Here is a 20,255-nt window from a genome sequence, read left to right as displayed (position 1 = left end):
GTTATTTGTTTTAGGCATACATTAAGTTTTTGCATTCTATAACAAAAGCAGATGAAAAGTTCCCCTTCCTCCCACCCATATACTTTCTAAAAAACATAGTTAGACATCAAGTATGGAAGACTACAGCCCCAAAAGTGAGGTTTTTAGAAAGTTATGAATGAGTGAAAAGAGGACGAGGGGCTACAATTAGAACTAGCTGCTCCAGTTACTATTGACTTATCTCTATAAACAATAATGCAGATGTTACTGTGCTGTAGTTTGATGTATAGTACCATATATCTGAAATTTTACAAAAATGACTCAAATTTTTGGAGATGGTGAAAGAGTGGTAGCTAAGTGAAACAAATAGGATAGGCATTTTTGAAACATAGCTATTGAGGCCCCGAAAAGAGTTAATCAGAAGACAAGGATTAAGAAACTCCTAATTACTAATCCTGGCTGACACTGCCTTTCCTCTGTGGCATTAAGTGAGAAAACCGTCTTTGTCTCCCCATGTATAAGTTGAGGTTGTAAGTTTAAAACGATTAACAATATTTCTAAAAATTACATACACAAAGAAGCAGTACATTATAGTTAACTGATCAGAGCAATTAAGAAAAAGTATGAACACCTATTCATACACAGTGTGTGTGTATATATTATATATACACACACACACACACACACACACACACACACACGAAAGCGGTGTTCCCATTAATAAGTCTATATGTTATAAGTTTGTAAGTGACAAGATTATTAATCAAGAGCTATGCAAACTAGCGCATTGAGTCAAAGGAAGCAGTTTTAGTATTCAATATGTCCAGGCAATCTTGACTAGAATTCTAGATTACAAAGACTAATGATAAAAACTACATTCAATAGAAGTTCAACACTGATAAGCACTAAATTTACTTTTTCAACGAATAGCCAAAATATACACGTAACAGAGCAGTGAGATACTCATAATTTAAGTCAAGAAGTGAGCTACCAATGACATTGTGGTAAAAAGAAAACCCAGTGGCTTGTGGAAATCCCAAAATGTAGCCTGTCCTGTTGACAATGTCCATTGAACTGTGTGTTTGGAAGAAAAAAATACTTTCAATTAAAAGTTAAAAAGTCAGCAGCCCAGATCTCATGGACACCTCAAAATAGTAAGTATTCATGCCCTGGAGAGAAAGAGGTTCAAAAAATAAAAAACTTCAATTTCTATCTACCATAACATTAACACTGGGAAAATGACTACATTAATTTCTTATCTTCAACATCCATAGCCTAATCAGTAAGAGAACAACAAAACAAACCTGTTTGCTGTGAAACAACTTTGTTATAAGCAGCAATTTACATCATATGTATAATTTTAAAAAGGCACTCATTGAAAGTGCATTAAGGATCAAACAAACAAGGTAGTGCAATTAGTAATCAGAAAACCGCTTTACGCTAAATATACTTGATCTATTTATTGACATATAAAGTCAACATAGGAATCTCACTAGATTATATAGTGCAGATTCAGTTATGGAAAACACATAGGCAAAATGTCTTCTCAAATGATTTCAAAGGCTTGAATAAAACATATGGGCCTTAGCAACTTCAAAATTCTGGTTTACTGAACAAATGCACGACAAATAAGTCAAATGGAAATATACAGCAAACCATAGCGGAAGCAGCAGCTTGAAATGATTTGGAGATTAATCTCCATTATTTATCAAATTTTCTATAACCTGAGTTTCGCTTTTCAGTGTTTCTGAAATAAACATATTACAGCAAAAAGCTATGTCCTGTAAAGTCAGGTCTCCAAGATGCTGCGGTTGATGCACTGTTGATGGCTAATATATCAAATTGCAAGTAGCAAAGGAGATAGATTACATTCAAAGAAAGTTTACACGAGGGACATACTAATGAAGGATTCTGTACTTTACTTCTTGCGTGAAAGGAATGCAGCTAAGCCGCTTAGCCAATGTATTACAGACACTTTGTTAGTCTCTAAGGTGCCACAAGTCCTCCTCTTCTTTTACGGAAATGGATTAACACGGCTGCTACTCTGCTCCCCAACTTACGCAATTGTGCCATTCCGGAAAGCCTTGCGTAACTCGAATTTTGCGTAAGTCAGAAATGTATATCCGAACGTTAAGCAAAAAACAAAACAAAAAAAACACACCCTTACTATTTCTAGCTTACGGAACTTTTTCCGTAAGTGCGAATTTGTATAAGTCAGGTCTTGCGTAACCCGGGAAGCGTCTGTATATTATATTCAAATACAGAGTTCAGCATTTCATATTTGAATATGGCAACTATTTTCAATTGTACATGGTGTACTTGGAGACTAGAATTTAACCTCCAGTCATTTTTAACTTATTAGTCACAAAAGAACCTATTCTGTTTCAATTCAGTGCTCACCTTTGAAGTATTTCACAGTTTTAACTCTTAGTTCTAAAGTAGCATCTTCATCACATACGAAGATAGTGCGGGGGTGCTGCTGGAAAGCAGAAACTGTCCACATATGATTGACCCCTTCTTCAATTGCCTTGTACAAAGCAAAAGCTTTATGGGCACCTGTTATGAGAATCATAACCTGGAAGATGGAGACACACACACACACACACACACACACACACACACACACACACAAAAAAGAGTGAGTTTTCCATTTACCTTAAAAACTGATTCGGGAATTTAATTACTAGTTAAATAGTGGAAACATATAATATTTAAACATCTTAAGATGAACAGTTCTTTAACTTATACTCTACTGAGAACCTACCACTTTTCAGAGAAAAATATACCTGCATATTTTAATGTGTCCATCATCATGAGATGGTTGGGAGATGTCCAGGTAATCTCCACGCTAGATTTTAGCATTGAGAAGGAAGACGATGAAGTAAGAAAGGATACAGCCGTGGGTAGGAGAATGTATATAAGGAGCGAGGGCAGTGTGGATACAAGTCTAATAGGTTATACTGGCTGTAGAATGACTGTGCCTAATAGGGTACAAAATGTGAGCGAGGCCAAACAGCAAAAATTAAGATGTTTGTACACCAATGCGAGGAGCCTAGGTAACAAAATGGAGGAACTAGAGCTACTGGTGCAGGAAGTGAAACCAGATATTATAGGGATAACAGAAACATGGTGGAATAGTAGTCATGACTGGACTACAGGTATTGAAGGGTATGTGCTGTTTAGGAAAGACAGAAATAAAGGTAAAGGTGGTGGAGTAGCATTGTATATCAATGATGAGGTAGAATGTAAAGAAATAAGAAGTGATGGAATGGAGAAGACAGAGTCTGTTTGGGCAAACACATTGGGGAAGAAAGCTACTAGAGCCTCCCCTGGGATAGTGCTTGGGGTGTGCTATAGACCTCTGGGATCTAATTTGGATACAGATAGAGCCCTTTTTAATGTTTTTAATCAAGTAAATACTAATGGAAACTGCGTGATCATGGGAGACTAACTTCCCAGATATGGACTGGAGGACCAGTGCTAGTAATAAATAGGGCTCAGATTTTCCTAGATGCGATAGCTGATGGATTCCTTCATCAAGTAGTTGCTGAACCGACTAGAGGGGATGCCATTTTGGATTTAATTTTGGTGAGTAGCGAGGACCTCATAGAAGAAATGGTTGTAGGGGACAATCTTGGCTCAAGTGATCATGAGCTAATTCAGTTCAAACTAAATGGAAGGATTAACAAAAATAAATCTGCAACTAGAGTTTTTGATTTCAAAAGGGCTGACTTTCAAAAATTAAGGAAATAGTTAGGGAAGTGGATTGGACTGGAGAACTTGTGGATCTAAAGGTAGAGGAGGCCTGGGATTACTTTACATCAAAGCTGCAGAAGCTATCGGAAGCCTGTATCCCAAGAAAGGGGAAAAAATTCATAGGAAGGAGTTGTAGACCAAGCTGGATGAGCAAGCATCTTAGAGAGGTGATTATGAAGAAGCAGAAAGCATACAGGAAGTGGAAGATGGGAGGGATCAGCAAGGAAAGCTACCTAATTGAGGTCAGAACATGTAGGGATAAAGTGAGACAGGCTAAAAGTCGAGTAGAGTTGGACCTTGCAAAGGGAATTAAAACCAATAGTAAAAGGTTCTATAGCCATATAAATAAGAAGAAAACTAAGAAAGAAGTGGGGCTGCTAAATACTGAGGATGGAGTGGAGGTTAAAGATAATCTAGGCATGGCCCAATATCTAAAATACTTTGCCTCAGTCTTTAATAAGGCTAAAGAGGATCTTAGGGATAATGGTAGAATGACAAATGGGAAGGAGGATATGGAGGTAGATATTAGCATATCTGAGGTAGAAACGAAACTGAAACAGCTTAATGGGACTAAATCGGGGGGCCCAGATAATCTTCATCCAAGAATATTAAAGGAATTGGCACCTGAAATTGCAAGCCCATTAGCAAGAATTTTTAATGAATCTGTAAACTCATGAGTAGTACCAAATGATTGGAGAATTGCTAATATAGTTCCTATTTTTAAGAAAGGAAAAAAAAGTGATCCGGGTAACTACAGGCCAGTTAGTTTGACATCTGTAGTATGCAAGGTCCTGGAAAAAATTTTGAAGGAGAAATTAGTTAAGGACACTGAAGTCAATGGTAAATGGGACAAAATACAACATGGTTTTACAAAAGGTAGATCGTGCCAAACCAACCTGATCTCCTTTTTTGAAAAAGTAACCAATTTTTTAGATAAAGGAAATGTAGAGGATTTACCTAGATTTCAGTAAGGCATTTGATTCCGTGCCACATGGGGAATTATTAGTTAAATTGGAGAAGATAGGGATCAATATGAACATCAAAAGGTGGATAAGGAATTGGTTAAAGGGGAGACTGCAACGGGTCCTACTGAAAGGCGAACTGTCAGGTTGGAGGGAGGTTACCAGTGGAGTTCCTCAGGGATCGGTTTTGGGACCAATCTTATTTAATCTTTTTATTATTGACCTTGGCACAAAAAGTGGGAGTGTGCTAATAAAGTTTGCAGATGATACAAAGCTGGGAGGTATTGCCGATTCAGAGAAGGATTGGGATATTTTACAGGAGGATCTGGATGACCTTGTAAACTGGAGTAATAGTAATAGGATGAAATTTAATAGTGAGAAGTGTAAGGTTATGCATTTAGGGATTAATAACAAGAATTTTAGTTATAGTTGGGGACGCATCAATTAGAAGTAACAGAAGAGGAGAAGGACCTTGGAGTATTGGTTGATCATAGGATGACTATGAGCTGCCAATGTGATATGGCTGTGAAAAAAGCTAATGCGGTTTTGGGATGCATCAGGAGAAGCATTTCCAGTAGGGATAAGGAGGTTTTAGTACCATTATACAAGGCACTGGTGAGACCTCACCTAGAATACTGTGTGCAGTTCTGGTCTCCCATGTTTAAAAAGGATGAATTCAAACTGGAGCAGGTACAGAGAAGGGCTACTAGGATGATCCAAGGAATGGAAAACTTGTCTTATGAAAGGAGACTTAAGGAGCTTGGCTTGTTTAGCCTAACTAAAAGAAGGTTGAGGGGAGATATGATTGCTCTCTATAAATATATCAGAGGGATAAATACAGGAGAGGGAGAGGAATTATTTCAGCTCAGCACCTATGTGGACACAAGAACAAATGGGTATAAACTGGCCACTGGGAAGTTTAGACTTGAAATCAGACGAAGGTTTTTAACCATCAGAGGAGTGAAGTTTTGGAATAGCCTTCCAAGGGAAGCAGTGGGGGCAAAAGATCTATCTGGTTTTAAGATTCTACTCGATAAGTTTATGGAGGAGATGGTATGATGGGATAATGTGATTTTGATAAGTAATTGATCTTTAAATATTCAGTATAAATAGGACTAATCCCCTGAGATGGGATATTAGATAGATGGGATCTGAGTTACCCAGGAAAGAATTTTCTATAGTATCTGGCTGGTGAATCTTGCCCATATGCTCAGGGTTTAGCTGATTGCCATATTTGGCGTCGGGAAGGAATTTTCCTCCAGGGCAGATTGGAGAGGCCCTGGAGGTTTTTCGCCTTCCTCTGTAGCATGGGTGACTGGAGGGAGGCTTCTCTGCTCCTTGAAGTCTTTAAACCATTATTTAAGGACTTCAATAGCTCAGACGTAAGTGAGGTTTTTCATAGGAGTGAGTGGGTGAGTTTGTGTGGCCTGCGCTGTGCAGGAGGTCGGACTAGATGATCAGAATGGTCCCTTCTCACCTTACTATCTATGAATCTATATCCAATATCCAAGCACTAACATGTTCCCACTTTACTCCACATTATGAGATGTCAGCCAAAAAAAAGGGGATACCTAATGGTCAAGAACTGTCAGAAGTGCCTCATTCAAGATGACACATCTACACATATAGATATCATACAACGTAATTACCCAGAGTATTCATTATTATTTACTACTACTACTACAGTGCTTAGTGAAAGTCAAAGAAAGTATGCCAGAAAACTCCTTTGGTTTAGACTTTCATGCAATAGCCCCTAACTATACAGTTACTAAAGGTGACCTGTAAAAGCTAAGATATCAAGTTCTAGTAACTCTACCAGTAATGTACTTATTGTCTCAGTAAGCCAGGCCAAGACACTCAGAACATTACCTGATAACACTTATTTCACAGTTCCATAGATGACTGTACAAGTCTTCCTTATAATAAAAATCTTACAGTATTTTTATATAAAATAAAACCAGATGTGGCTTTTAAAAAAATACAGAAGCTATACACAGGATTAGCTTAGCCATCACTGAAATAGCCACCTCTGGGAAGAAACAGTAAGAGCTGCACAGAAAACTTAAGCAGGAGTTTCAGAGTGGTTAATTCTATAACTCCCTATTAAAATTACAGGGTGAATTTAGGTTGACAATATGAATGAGAATATGGCCAAGACACTGATTTTTTTTTTAAATGAAGAATTCTACAGGTTCTATAGTCATTATAAAAGTGATCAGGATCTCTCTTTTAAATCTCATCTGAAAGAGGTCTCCAAAAGCACTCCAGAAGTGTGGTCTGTACAGGTAAATTTGACTTGTCATCTTGACCCACTTATTCTGCTATAAGTGTGGTACTCTTTAGTGGAGACCAAGCCTCTATTAAAGCAACATAAACTAAACTGAAAAAAATCCCAGAATACCATAATGTGTCACGGGGTGATGCCAATACAATTATATTGGTTTAAATTCACCGTGAGATAACACAGAAAACACTTTCCCCACTTATGCAAATCAACGCTGGGGAATTGGTTCAGAAATGGTTTGGAAGAGCAGAGTATTATTGGTATTAACATTTAAAAAGTCTGAAAAATCAGGCACTATGAAAAAGGATCCTTTACTCCCTATGGGCCTTCTCAATGGACCACCTGAATGCTTAGACTGATATGTTGCCATGTTTACGTTATAAGGAATGAACATGTCACCATTAAGAAATGTATCCATTCACAGCATTCTAAAGAAGCCACAAAAACTTGTAATAATTGCTTACTACCAGATGCCCAGTTTAAGTAAACCTCTAATTAATAAATAAAAACTTATTGAAATCTAGTTGCAGATTCAGTAATATACTGACAGGTTTCAGAGTAGCATCCGATGAAGTGAGCTGTAGCTCACGAAAGCTTATGCTCAAATAAATTTGTTAGTCTCTAAGGTGCCACAAGTCCTCCTTTTCTTTTTTAGTAATATACTGTTAACTGGTGATTTATTCATTTTAAGATCCTTCACATTAGCTCTAATATGATTTCAAACGACAAAAAGTAACATTGCATGTAATTATACTGATGAAGCTTTGTCATAGCATTCTGAATATAGACACATGCAAATTAAACTAACAATGAGTTCTTACTTCTCTAGCATCCATCACTGTACCGACACCAACAGTTAGTGCCATAGTTGGCACTTTAGCTAAGTCTCCATCAAAGTATTTAGCATTTGCCAAAATGGTGTCCATTGCCAAAGTCTTTAACCTTGTTCTTGAAGCCAAACTTGATCCTGGTTCATTGAAAGCAATGTGGCCATCTGGACCAATGCCTTAACAAGACAAAAAAAAAGTCAGTGATTCAGGGTTCCTGATAAGGCTACAAATATTGTAAGAAAAAGATTCATGGTAGAGTTTCCTTACTTATTAATAAAAAAATAAGGCAAGAGTCAAAGCTAGTATGCTATTAAATTAGTTATTAAAATTTGGACACTAACAATTCTACAATTTCAGGTTCAAACTCATTCTCCATGTTAGTAGTAGAAGCCTCCCTTTCTTAAACTCTCTGCTTCAAAATGAAATACATTTGTAGATACATTTTGGAAGTGCTGACATAAAGGGATTCAATACATGTATTAAAACCATGACTAGTGATCACTGCTCGAGTGTTTTCTCATACCTCCAACAAACAGATCAATTCCCCCGGCTTCTTCAATTTTTTTTTCAAATGCATCACACTCTGCCTGTAAGTCTGGAGCATTCCCATCAAGGATGTGAGCATTATTAGGATCTATGTCAATATGCTTAAAGAATTTATTCCACATATAAGAGTGGTAACTCTCTGGATGATTTCTTGGAAGCCCTGGAAACATTTAAAACGAAATGTAAATTGATTTTACTCAAATTAAAAACTTCCAGATTTACATTAAAACACATGGTGGGAAGAAATATGCAGTGAATTTCTTAAATTCTGTCTCACCGGATCAAATAAACTGAAGCATTTTATAGACTGGCTATGATTCTCCATTTCCAGGCACCTTATGTATGTATACACTCATTTTGCACAGGCATGCATGACTATACAAAATATAAGACACAGGAAATGTTGGCCCAATAATCTGTTCTTAAGTACCTTTCATAAGGAAGTTTCAAAACACTTCACAAACACTGAATTAGCCTCAACATCCACTTCAGTTGGGTAAGTATTATTCTGATTTTGCAGATGAAGACATTGAGGCAGGAAGGTTAAAGAGACTAGTGTAGAATTACACAAAACTTGCAGCAGAGGCATGAATCTCATAACTCTCAGTCCTATGCTTTATTCAAAGCACAATAATCTGATTTATAGTTTTAATTCAGAAAAAAATGATTTGAATAGGTAGTATTTCTTAACATGAGAGTCACTTACCTACATATTCATCCATATTGAAAGTCTTTACATATTTAAAAGAAAGTTCTCCATTCTTGTGATATTCTATCAGTTTTTTGTAGCATCCCAAAGGTGTGCTCCCTGTATAAAATAAGATTATTCTAATGTTTTGTATACCAGTAAGACATTTTTAGATGAATTTGCAAAGCTATAAAGGATAAACTCTTCACAAGTCAACTCCGCTACCACGTTAGTTTGTAAATGCAGTGTCAATTCCATATTTAAAAGGTGTGATAAACCTTATCCTTCTCCCCAGGGGGAAAAACCCATTGAGTTTTTTCTACTTTTCTAAACTATGACGCACTGAAATATTTACAAGAACATAACATTTAAAGTTTGAATTAGGCATGTTTGAACTTTTATATAATTATGTACCTATCGCTCTGGTTAAACAGGCACCAAACATTTTTGTAGCTACTGAATTACACGAGTTTACAACAAAAAAAAGTATTACCTGTTGGTAAACCAAGTGTAAAATACCTTCCCTGACTTGGTCTGAATTGGATAATACGATTACAAATGTACTTTGCTGCCCACTCACTTGCCAAATCATAGTCATCAAGAATTACCAGTCTCATTCTGATGGTGAACCGCTTACAGGAAAAAATGAGGTTAAACCTGTGAAAAACGTTGAAACAATTCTTTTTAAAGTCTCATAACATGAAAAATAGAACAAAAATTTAGGTAGGTTCAGTTTACCCTTAGATGTTATTTTAAAAGACTGTGCAGATCTAAAAATCAAGCTTCACATTTCTAGAATATAATTCAGGGTAGACAAAAAGCATGTTTTTTATGCACTCAGTCAATAACTTTAGAGGGGATTTCAAGTCATCTGTCTTCCCTCAGGTTCCAGTTGGACAACAAATTGCAACATTTGGGTCACTGAAAACGCTACAGAAGACCAGGAAACAAAACCTGATCAGTAAACATAACCTATTGGTCCATTAATTTAAAAAACCTACTCCACAGCGCAAAATTGTGAAAGAGTAAGAGAATGAGAGGATAGACACTTTCCTTCTGAAACACAGTACTCTAGATCCCAACGTTTTAAAGACTTACACTTTGATCTTTCAAACACTTACACACAGTTTTATGAATGAATACTTCCACTGAACTCAAATGAGTTCAAGGAGACAATCACACAAATAAAGATTATTATTATTGATAAAGCTTGCAGGATTAAAGATTTAATCTGTCCCACACTGGAAACTGGGGGCCTGGCCAGGAGTTGTTTTATGATTATCTGAGAAAGCAAAAAAATCAAGAGTTGCATAGCGTCGTCAGTACAAGGTGAGCTACCTTACCTTTGTTAAGTAATTTTTACAAAGGAATTTTTTTTTTTTAAAAAAGAACTTCTTGTTCTTCCATAACTGGTTGAACTTGAGTGCCTGAAGTTAACTAAGAAGGGACATGCGCTACCTCTCTGTTTCTAGTTCCCCTATCAATGACAGGAAGTGGAAACAAAAGACTGGCAGGTTTAATCATTAAGGTCCAATAGCACATGACCTGCTAAAGAAGAGGTGGGAAAACTACGGTCTGTGGGACTGTCCTGCCTGGCCCTTGAGCTCCCGGCTGCAGATGCTAGCCCCCAGCCCCTCGCCTGATGTCCCCCCTACCCCACACAGTCTCAGTTCGCCATGCCCCCAGTACTCTGAGCGGCGGGGCTGCAAGCTCCTTCCGCGCAGCTCAGAGGCATGGCTAGCTCTGGCTCGGCGGTGCGGCTGCCAGTCTTGGTTCTCCGAGCAGCATGGTAAGGGGGCCAGGTGGTTGGATAAGGGGCAGGGGATCCTGGGGAGCAGTCAGGGGACAGTCAGATAGCCGTGGGAGTCCCGGGGGCCCCGTCAGGGGGCGGGGGTGTGGAGAAGACTCGGGGCAGTCAGGGGACAGGGGGTGGTTGGATAGGCGTGGGAGTCCTGGGGGACCTGTCATGGGGTGGGGGTTTGGGTAGGGGTCAGGGAAGTCAGAGGACAGGGAGCGGGGGGGGGGTTGGATGGGGTGAGGTCTCGGGGAGGGCGGTTAAGGGCGGGGGGTCCTGGGAGGAGATGGTCAGGGGACAAGGAGCAGGGGGGGTTGGATGGGTCAGGATGGGGGCAGGGGCCAGGCTGTTTGGGGAGGCACAGCCTTCCCTACCTAGCCCACCATGCAGTTTCGGAACCTGATGTGGCCCTCAGGCCAAAAAGTTTGCCCACCTGTGCTAAAGCTAAAGCTTAGAAGACGACAACATGATTTAATTGCACCTATAACACTTCTGAGTAAGCAACAGTTCCTTATATCAGTTAAGGACAAACCCCCTACCAGGCATAGTGGCTGAGTGGCTATGGTGCTGAAAGTTGTGGGTTTGAGTCTTGCTCACTCTCACACTGAAAGGCCACCTCCAGTTCACTCTACTGCAAAATGGGTACCTGACCGCAGGTTAGGGCAGCCAAAGATGGTCAGACATGATGCTAGCCATATCACTTGTACAGTTGGCTAAGAAACTGATGTGCCTTAACTGTGTCAGGTCACTGCGCCATGTGCTCGGTGGAATTCTGATTACCATCAAAGGAAATTATACACTACTTGCATTCACTTAACAGTCAGGCTGTGAGATGTCAGAGGTAGTACATAATGTACTAAAGACCTTGTATACTAATTTCTCCTAGGGGAAAAACAAAACAAACAAACCAACCTTTGGAAGAGCTTATACAGTTGCATTACCTAGAAGTTCTATAGAGCTTTAGCAAACCATTCTGGTCACCCAAGTTCAAGATAGATTAATTCAAACTGACACAGGTACAGAGAAGGGCTACTAAGAAAAATCAGGGGATTCGAGGACTTATCTTCTGAAGACAACCAAAAGAGCTTCGGCTTTTCAGCAAAAAATGAAGGCTGAGAGGGGATATGATTACAATCTATAAATACATCAGGGAGGGAGAAGAGATATTTAACAGAAATGTTGGCACAAGAACAAATACATATAAACTGCGAGGTTCTGGAAAAGCACCTTAATGAGGGGGGCACAAACAACTTAGCTAGTTGTAAAATGGAGCTTGATTCATTTATGAATGGGATTATATAACAGGGTTGCCTATGAGAGCAAGGGACTGGACTCAAAGACCCAAGAGGCCCCTTCCAATCACATATCCCTAAACCAGGAACTACCTATATTGATCTCTATAGACTATATTACACTAGAAATGAGGAACAGAAAATGAAATAGTTCAAGTAACATAGGTAGGTAGTGATACTATAAAACTTAAAAAGAAATAGCATCAATGAATACCACAGATAGATTAGTAGAAAGAAATGTTTATGAAGAAACGTTTATGCTCACACGATCAATTCCCTCCAGCCATTCATTCGTACTCACGAAAACATACGTAGCTTGTGACAATGAGGCACCAAAACTTATTGAATTCATTTAGTCCATTAGTAAGTCCTGTTTGTACCAAACCCAGAGATGGCTGAAGAAACACGTACAGAGAAAGTTAACCCCTCCTTCAATATAAAACTCGAGAAGGTTCAAGAACTTTGTGGAGCAGGAACCATGGTTGGCAAACCAAAGTAATATGCAAACACACCTGGCAATATGGATGGATGGCACTTCAAATAAAGCGGAAAGCCTCCAATTAAAAACAACAATAAAAACCGCACGTTTTCCATTTGTATGTCAGTTACTTTCTAATGAAAGGTGCAGTCACACTGGTTGATACAAGCATCAAAATATGTTGATTTAAAACTAAATAAAACCTTTATACTAATTTCACAAATCTTTTTGTTACCTCAGAGGATATACTATAACTATATATATTTAAGCAATTAGATAGCTTAATATGCATCTTAACTGTACATTTTTAGTGTTAGAAAGTGGTGAATGATGTATTATTTTTTTTACTAGATAATTAACTTTATTCTGATGGTGTGTGTCAAACTGCATTAGGATGGTAATTAGAATTAATTAAACCCACATCACATAAAATTTACTTTTATTAAACAAAACTACCTTATATTTTGGATACATAAACTTCTCTTATCAAAACACGTTTCACATTTACAACTAAATAATTTATTAAAGGAACAGAACTATAGACAGGAATGGCTTTAGGGAAAATGGGACCTGGGCAAACTTGTATTTTGGTGCCTCTGACACTTGCATTCACTTAACAGTCAGGCTGTGAGATGTAGAGATAGTACAGAATGTACCCATCAACCCTGCTGCTTTCCTGGGCTCTTTCCCCCCCCGCCATTGTCCTCAGGCCCCGCTGCCTCCCCAAGCTCCATTCCACAGTCTCGCACCACAGGCCCACCCCACTCCTTGCCTGTTGACCATGGCACCTAGGCAGTCGCTCACACGCAAGGCCAGTCTTGGCTGTAGACTGTATATTGAACAGATTATTTCATGTCAGCCTAGGAAAATTTTCAAATATGCTTAAGAGTCAGTGGTTTTCAACCTTTTTTCATTTACAAACCCCTAAAAAATTGAATGGAGATGCCAAACTCTTTGGAAATCTTAGACACAGTCTGCAAACTCTAAGGAGTTTGAAAACCACTGGCCTAATTAAAAGTTACTTGAGCTTAAGTTCCAAGACACCTAAGTCTCTTGAAAATAAAAGAGTATCTTAAGTTACTTAGGCTGTCCTTCAAACTTTTAAAACTAGTAGATCTCGACCACTCCCTCCTTGTATTTATTCATAGACTGGAAGAGAAAAACATGTCTCTCTGCTTTTTCAAACTCCCAATTGATTTTTCAACTTAAAATACTGTCTTCATTTGGACTAATTCATTCATTCTGTACTGCAGAAGAGGCTACTTTTGTCAAAAGCTGATTTAGTACTTCCACAAATTCTGCTTTTGCATTGCAGTATTTTGTTTGTATAGAGAGAGAGAGACGTAGTTGAGAAATTAGTGAATTTCTGTTTGTATCGCTGTGTACGTATGCAAGGAGACAGAGGAGGGCCATTTATTTGAATGCCCAAAACCATCCAAAAGCAAAGGCTAGCAGTTACCGGGAAAATAAGTGTTCTTCCTTGAGCTGGAAAGTTTCCATTTTGGGTAGAATTATAAATATTCATAATTTGAGAATTCAGTCAATCAGAGCTCAGGTAGTGAGAAGCTATAAATAGGAGTATGAAGCCACCAAGGTGAGCTCAGTGAATGGTCCTGATGAGATACATGATGGTCTTTAGAGTCACAGACCAGGTTCCAATGCCTGTGATGCCTTTGCCAGTCTCTTGCACCCAGTAGCACAGTTCCTGAGTCCCCTACAGGATCAAGCCCTTAATACAGCACATGACCTACTGTACCATATTTATGAAGCTTGACCTCAAAATAAATGGTTTCCCCCTCACTCTTCCTTTATACAGACAGGAAGCCTTCAACTATAAGTGTTTGATAGAAACTCATGGATTCAGCATAGTTTTTTTTTTATTTAAGTATTTTAAGAGGTCATAAGACGTTTAAAGAAAAGGAGGACTTGTGGCACCTTAGAGACTAACAAATTTATTTGAGCATAAGCTTTCGTGAGCTACAGCTCACTTCATCGGAAGCTTATGCTCAAATAAATTTGTTAGTCTCTAAGGTGCCACAAGTCCTCCTTTTCTTTTTGCAAATACAGACTAACACGGCTGCTACTCTGAAATAAGACGTTTAGGCCTTAACATATTTTACATTAAATTCAGATTTTGCTTTAAACAGGATTTTTAACAAGAAAAACGTATTGTTATTTAAACAATAAAAAAAGGATTTAAATGTTAAAAGTCTATTCCCCCTTCCCCGCAAAATATCAGTTTTTACCCACCCTGGAACCTTTAGTCTTAAAGAAAAGAACATTGCCTCATTCAGCAACCTGAGCTGGGTACCTAGGCGTGTACCCCAATGACACCACAGCCCCACACCCCAACTACAGCCCCGCCCTGACCAATGTCCCCCATTACCCAACTACACCCACACTTCCCTCGGTCCCAGACCAACACCCCCGTACCCTCTGTGACCCACCACAGCCCCCCCCGAACAAAATTACCGCCCTGACCCACCACAACCGCCCCCACATGCCTCTGGTACCCCCCCCCCCCGCACCCCTTCCGTTACCCGCCCAGCACCGCTCGATTTCAGACTGATCCCTCCTCCTTCTTGTCTCCCCCCACAGCCCCAGCCACCTACTGCTTCCCCTCTGACCCCATCACCCCTCCCAGCGCCGGCCGGCCCACGGCCCAGCCACGGGCGCAGCACTCACGGGGAGCAGGAACCCCGCCACCAAGGCGACCAGAAGGGCCCCCCCGGGCGGGCGAGTAGAGCCAGGACCGCGCCACTTCCGCGCTGCCAGGAACAGAACTAACCGAGCTGAGAGCGAAACCGACCCGACCTCACTTCAAGCTGAAGCGGGAGGGACCCGGAAACAGATGCGAAGGCCCGGAAGTGACGAGCGAGGGAGGGCGGGAGGAGCAGCGCGCATGCGCTGGAGTGACCGTATCAGGGCGAGCCCCGCGCTCGCGCAAGCACCTGGGTTTCGTAGGGCGGGGGAGAGAGGAGGTTGTGGGGCGGGGGCGGGCGGGGCAGATGTCGGCTGGGTCCTGTAGGCGCAGTGCAGGGGCTGTGGGAGCGGAGACTGGGCGGTAGCGGCTACCCCCAACTGAATGCTCCCTGGGGCGGGCCGGGCCGGGCCGCCCAGCTGGCTGCTACGGGGCGCGGCTCATGGAGGGGAGGAGGCGGGGCCCTTGTATGCGAGGTCGGGACAGACAACGGCTGCGTTCTGGGGTAAAGCCTAGGCCGTAGGAAAAATCCTCCCAAATAAGCCCCTGCCATAGGCGCGGGCGCCCGCGGCTTGGGGAAGGGGACATGGGGGGGGGGGGGGTTGCAGGCATAAGCTAGGAGTGCGGGGAAACGGACACGGGTTTAGCTATTTGCAGTGTTGGGATAGGCCTATTGCACCCAGGTGATTAGACGAGGTGGGTAAGGTAATACCTTGTATTGGACCAATTTATGTTGGTGAGTTAGACAAGCTTTTGAGATGCGTAGAATTCTTCAATCACTGGTCAAAGACAAAAGCGACACATCTTCCTTGGGTGAGGACTTTTCACAGAACGATCACTATACCTCCTCATGCTGCCCTCATCATCAAATGAAACCTGCACGGCGCTTCAGAAGATGGTACTGGGGGCATAAATTCACTGTTAAACACTAAAAACCATGAACTTAATAAAGAGATTGGGGTTTATGGCTCATTACAACAATCTGACAGGTTTCAGAGTAGCAGCCGTGGTAGTCTGTATTCGCAAAAAGAAAAGGAGTTCTTGTGGCACCTTAGTCTCTAAGGTGCCACAAGTACTCCTTTTCTTTTTACAACAATCTGAAACGCACTAACGCTGCTTTGCATTTTGACTGCAGACTTGTTAACTGTCCACTTCACCTTGAATGATCTTTTACAACACGTTAGCGCCTTGTGGTCTTCCACCTTGCCCTTAGAGGTGAGGATCTGAATACCTTTCCCAGACCTGAAGAGGTCTGTTAGCTCAAAAGCTCATCTCTTTCCCAACCAGAAGTTGGTCCAATAAAAGATACTGCCTCACCCACCTTGTTTCATTCATTTAGAAGATGCATGTCAAACATCTTTTTGAGAACATAAACTGTAATTCATAATACTGTACAACAGGGGTCTCCAAACTTTGAGACGAGGCCCATATTAGATTTTTGAAGGGCTTCGTGGGCGAAAGCGACTAAAAAAATTAAATATATGCAAAATCGTTTAAAAAAATATTTTAGGATTAGTGAGAAGTATGGTACTGATGTTTTTCTGACAAAATTGCATTTAGCTATGGTTCAAAGTTAGTGTACCCTATCATTGAAATTGATTGTACATGTTCATCATACAAGGTCGAGCTGTAGTTGGATTTCACATATTTCATCATCAAAAATGTTTTTTCACACACATAAGTAGTGCCAAACACTGACATTAATCCACAGACAGAGTTTTTACAGGAGCATATTGATCACTTGGCAGGCATTTATAGAACTCTACCAGATTTCCTTCCTTATATTTGTCCTTCAACAAGTCATTGGATTGTAGGTCAATCACTTCCATTTGAAGTTCAGGGGGCAGTTTTTTGAGATCGCAATCAAATGGGTTTTGGAAGATCTGTATTTCTCCTGCATTCACATCAAGGTCAGAGAAACGCTCCTGGAACTGTAGTTTCAGATCAGAAATGATTTCTTGTGCAAACCTAGCTGGGAATCATGATTGAGTTTCCTGGTTGAACTTTTCACAACGTAAAATGAGCAAAGCAGTCCCTCATCAGTTGGGACTCGAAAAGAACTAGTTTTTGCCTGAATGCTTTCACCTGGGTGTACATGTCACAGATAAGCCTGTTTTCCCTTTGTAGTCTGAGATTGAAGTCATTCATGTGCTTGGTCAAGTCTACGAAAAAAGCTAATTTCCAAAGCCATTCACTGTTTGTGAGTAAAGGTAGAGGTTGGGGTTTTTTTTTATTTAAGAACATTTCAATTTCAGTTCTAAACTCGAAAAATCGTGACAAAACCTTTCCACAGCTAAGCCAATCGAACTGAAGTGTGGTAGGGCAAATCGTGATATTCTGATTCTATTTCCACCAGAAATGCTTGGAACTGACAATGGTTAAGTCCGTGCGAGCGATTGAAATTCACGGTTGAAACTATGGGTTCCATAACACATGACAAATCCAAATGTTTCCTGCACAATGCTTGCTGATGAAGAATGCAATGAAGAATCATAGGCTTGGGACAGCCCACACTTTCACAAGCTTTGTAGATTTGTCCAACCAAACCTTTTTTTGAACCGCACATGTTTCTACCTCCATCGGTTGTAAAGCACTTCAGTTGTTTTCATTGCAGGTTGTACTGAGAGAGTGATTTTTCAACTTCTTTGAAAATCTCTTCACCTGTGATTGTTCCATACATACTATGCACAGAAGCTAGTTCTTCCGTAACTTCAAAACTACTGCCAAGCCCACGAATAAACAACAGCAATTGCGAAATATTGGAAACATTGGTTGACTCGTCAAGTGCTAGGGAAAACCACTCAAACTTCTTAGCCTTTTCATTCAGCTGGAAAATTATATTACAGACAATGTCCTCGATTCTGCGAGCAACTGTGTTCACCGAAAGATTAATTGTCTTAAATAAATCTACTTTTTCTGGACACATTTCTTCAGCTGCTTGAATCATACATATTTTAACTAGCTCGCCATCAGTAAATGATTTTCCTCGTTTTGCTAGTAGGTGTGCCACTTGGAACCTGGCTCTTGTTGCAGCTTTGTTCTCTGTTTTCTTCTTCTTAAATATAAACTGTTGTGACGATAAGCCACATTTCATGGATTCTAATTTATCTGAACGTAGCTTTCCCCTAAATTGAGAGTAGTTTGACAAGTGCTTGGTTTCATAATGTCTATGAATGTTGTATTCTTTTAGCACTGCGATAGTTTTGTTACATATTAAACACAATACTTTACTACCTGATTTGATAAGGAAATAGTCCACACTCCATTGTTCTTTAAACACGCGACATTCAGAATCAACCTTACTCTTCTGTCCTTTTCTCAACATAATCGCCCCAATAGCAATGGACTTAAACACAATGAATATATGTTTGTCACTAGTCTGACATGCGCTAAGACAAAAACCGAGGGAAACAACAACGAATCATCACACATCCGGTTCCTTCTGCCGCTACTAACCTACCTACTGAGTGCTCATCAGCTCTGCGACCCTGGCAGGAATGCAGTGACATCCTTAAGTTCCACCACCGATCTGTGGTTTCCACTGCTGGCCCCTTGCCAGCCGGGGTCCCGCTGCTGGCCCCACCCAGTGCCCGCTGCTGGCCTGGGTGAAGAAACCCAGGCTGGCAGCGGACTGAGACCCTGGCTGGCAGGAGGCCGTGGCGGGAAAACCCAGGGGTCCCACTGCCTGATGCAGTGTTGGTTGGGCAGGGGTCGGACAAATCGAAGCCCACAGACTATAGTTTGGAGACCCCTGCTCCACAACGAGTATAAATTTGCAGTTCTGATCTCAAAAATGATAGCAAAATACTTCTACACATTAAACAAGACTGGGGATATCAAGAAGCAGTTTGTTATCTTAGGTTAGAATTTTAGACTCCAGCACAACTGACAAGTGTAGTTTCATACCTGTGCATGCAATTTGTCATGCACTCGTGACTTCTGCAACATACTTGCTACTAGATGCACATTAACAGGATGCAACTTTGTGCCATCCATACACAGTCTGTAGGGGCCAGTAGATCTTTCTTCTGTCTGGGGAGTTTAAATATTTCCTCTATTAGGGAGATTCCAGAAAGTGTGTTTCTCCCTCTGAGAATGGCAGCATGAGCTAAGAGGATTCAGAGCTGTCAAAAGAAGTTGAATCTGCTTGTGCAGCTCAGTCGAAGGGAAGAAGATAGTTGATGTGTGGCACCAGTTTGCACAATGACTATTGTGGATCTGGAGACTTCATTTGGGCTGTATATATGGAAAATCCCCATTTGCTGAGCATATCAGATGGTTGGTCTATAATGTGCAGATACCCCAAAACACTATCATATCTTTTTTTAAGAGACGGCTGTTGTCGTGTCAGGAAATGTTTAGACACTTAGACTCAAGAACCTCTGGATTCCAACTCTCAGAAGAAACTGGGATATATAAGGATACAGGGTTCTCCTGGTTTCACTAAAAGAATATCATATAAGGTCTCATGAAAACGTGGGTCATACGGGTCCACTCTTAATCCTTACAAGATGGATGGAGGAGTATTTTATTTTATTTAAGGAGTTATGTATTTCTATATAAATTATGTTCTTAAAGCATGTAAAGTGACATGCCTCAGAATGATTTCACTAGATAGAAAGCACATGTGAATGAAGTATTCTAAGATTTACAATGGAGGCACATTTAAATACTGAATCAAATGCTAATAGAAGGATATGAAATCAAATTGAAAGATGCACACAGACAGAAACAAGCTGCTGGAGGCTTATCCTGTTTCCAAACTAAAACAAGGATTTGGAGATTATTACTAGGGGGTGAGGTTGAACTCCCAATTATTTCTTCAGTCTGTGAGGACATGCTTCTGGCAGGCTTGTAATTATGAAAGGGGTATCAACCAAACTAGGACTGTTGATTAATGGTAGTTAACCGACATGATTAACTCAAAAAATTAATCACGATTAA

The 20,255-nt window shown here is 40.4% G+C and overlaps 1 protein-coding gene and 1 long non-coding RNA gene across 13 annotated transcripts in view; one reads left to right on the top strand and one right to left on the bottom strand.

Annotated features, from left to right (window-relative positions):
* Positions 1 to 15,528, bottom strand: part of GNPDA2 (glucosamine-6-phosphate deaminase 2) — a 27,982-nt gene extending 12,454 nt beyond the window's left edge. For 9 of the 12 annotated variants that reach the window (XR_006281106.1, XR_006281107.1, XR_006281104.1 and 6 more), the window contains exons 1-6: positions 15,296 to 15,466; positions 9,539 to 9,702; positions 9,064 to 9,165; positions 8,335 to 8,517; positions 7,803 to 7,987; positions 2,380 to 2,554 (exon numbers count right to left, since the gene is read on the bottom strand). Coding sequence is in view for 5 of the 12 variants with exons in the window: in XM_038398179.2 (XP_038254107.1) it covers positions 2,380 to 2,554; positions 7,803 to 7,987; positions 8,335 to 8,517; positions 9,064 to 9,165; positions 9,539 to 9,662 (769 nt within the window). In the remaining 7 variants the exon portion in view is untranslated. Of the gene's footprint in view, positions 1 to 682; positions 1,149 to 2,379; positions 2,555 to 7,802; positions 7,988 to 8,334; positions 8,518 to 9,063; positions 9,166 to 9,538; positions 9,703 to 15,295 lie in introns of those variants that run through there. The other 3 variants (XM_038398174.2, XM_038398173.2, XM_038398172.2) reach the window with 3 other exon arrangements.
* Positions 15,483 to 20,255, top strand: LOC122460051. Its single transcript, XR_006281108.1, has 2 exons — positions 15,483 to 15,522; positions 17,668 to 20,255. It is a non-coding gene; the product is annotated as an uncharacterized LOC122460051 (long non-coding RNA).

Source organism: Dermochelys coriacea, chromosome 4 (genome assembly GCF_009764565.3).
Source record: "Dermochelys coriacea isolate rDerCor1 chromosome 4, rDerCor1.pri.v4, whole genome shotgun sequence".
NCBI classification, from domain to species: domain Eukaryota; kingdom Metazoa; phylum Chordata; order Testudines; family Dermochelyidae; genus Dermochelys; species Dermochelys coriacea.
This window is presented reverse-complemented; position numbering and strand designations above follow the sequence as displayed.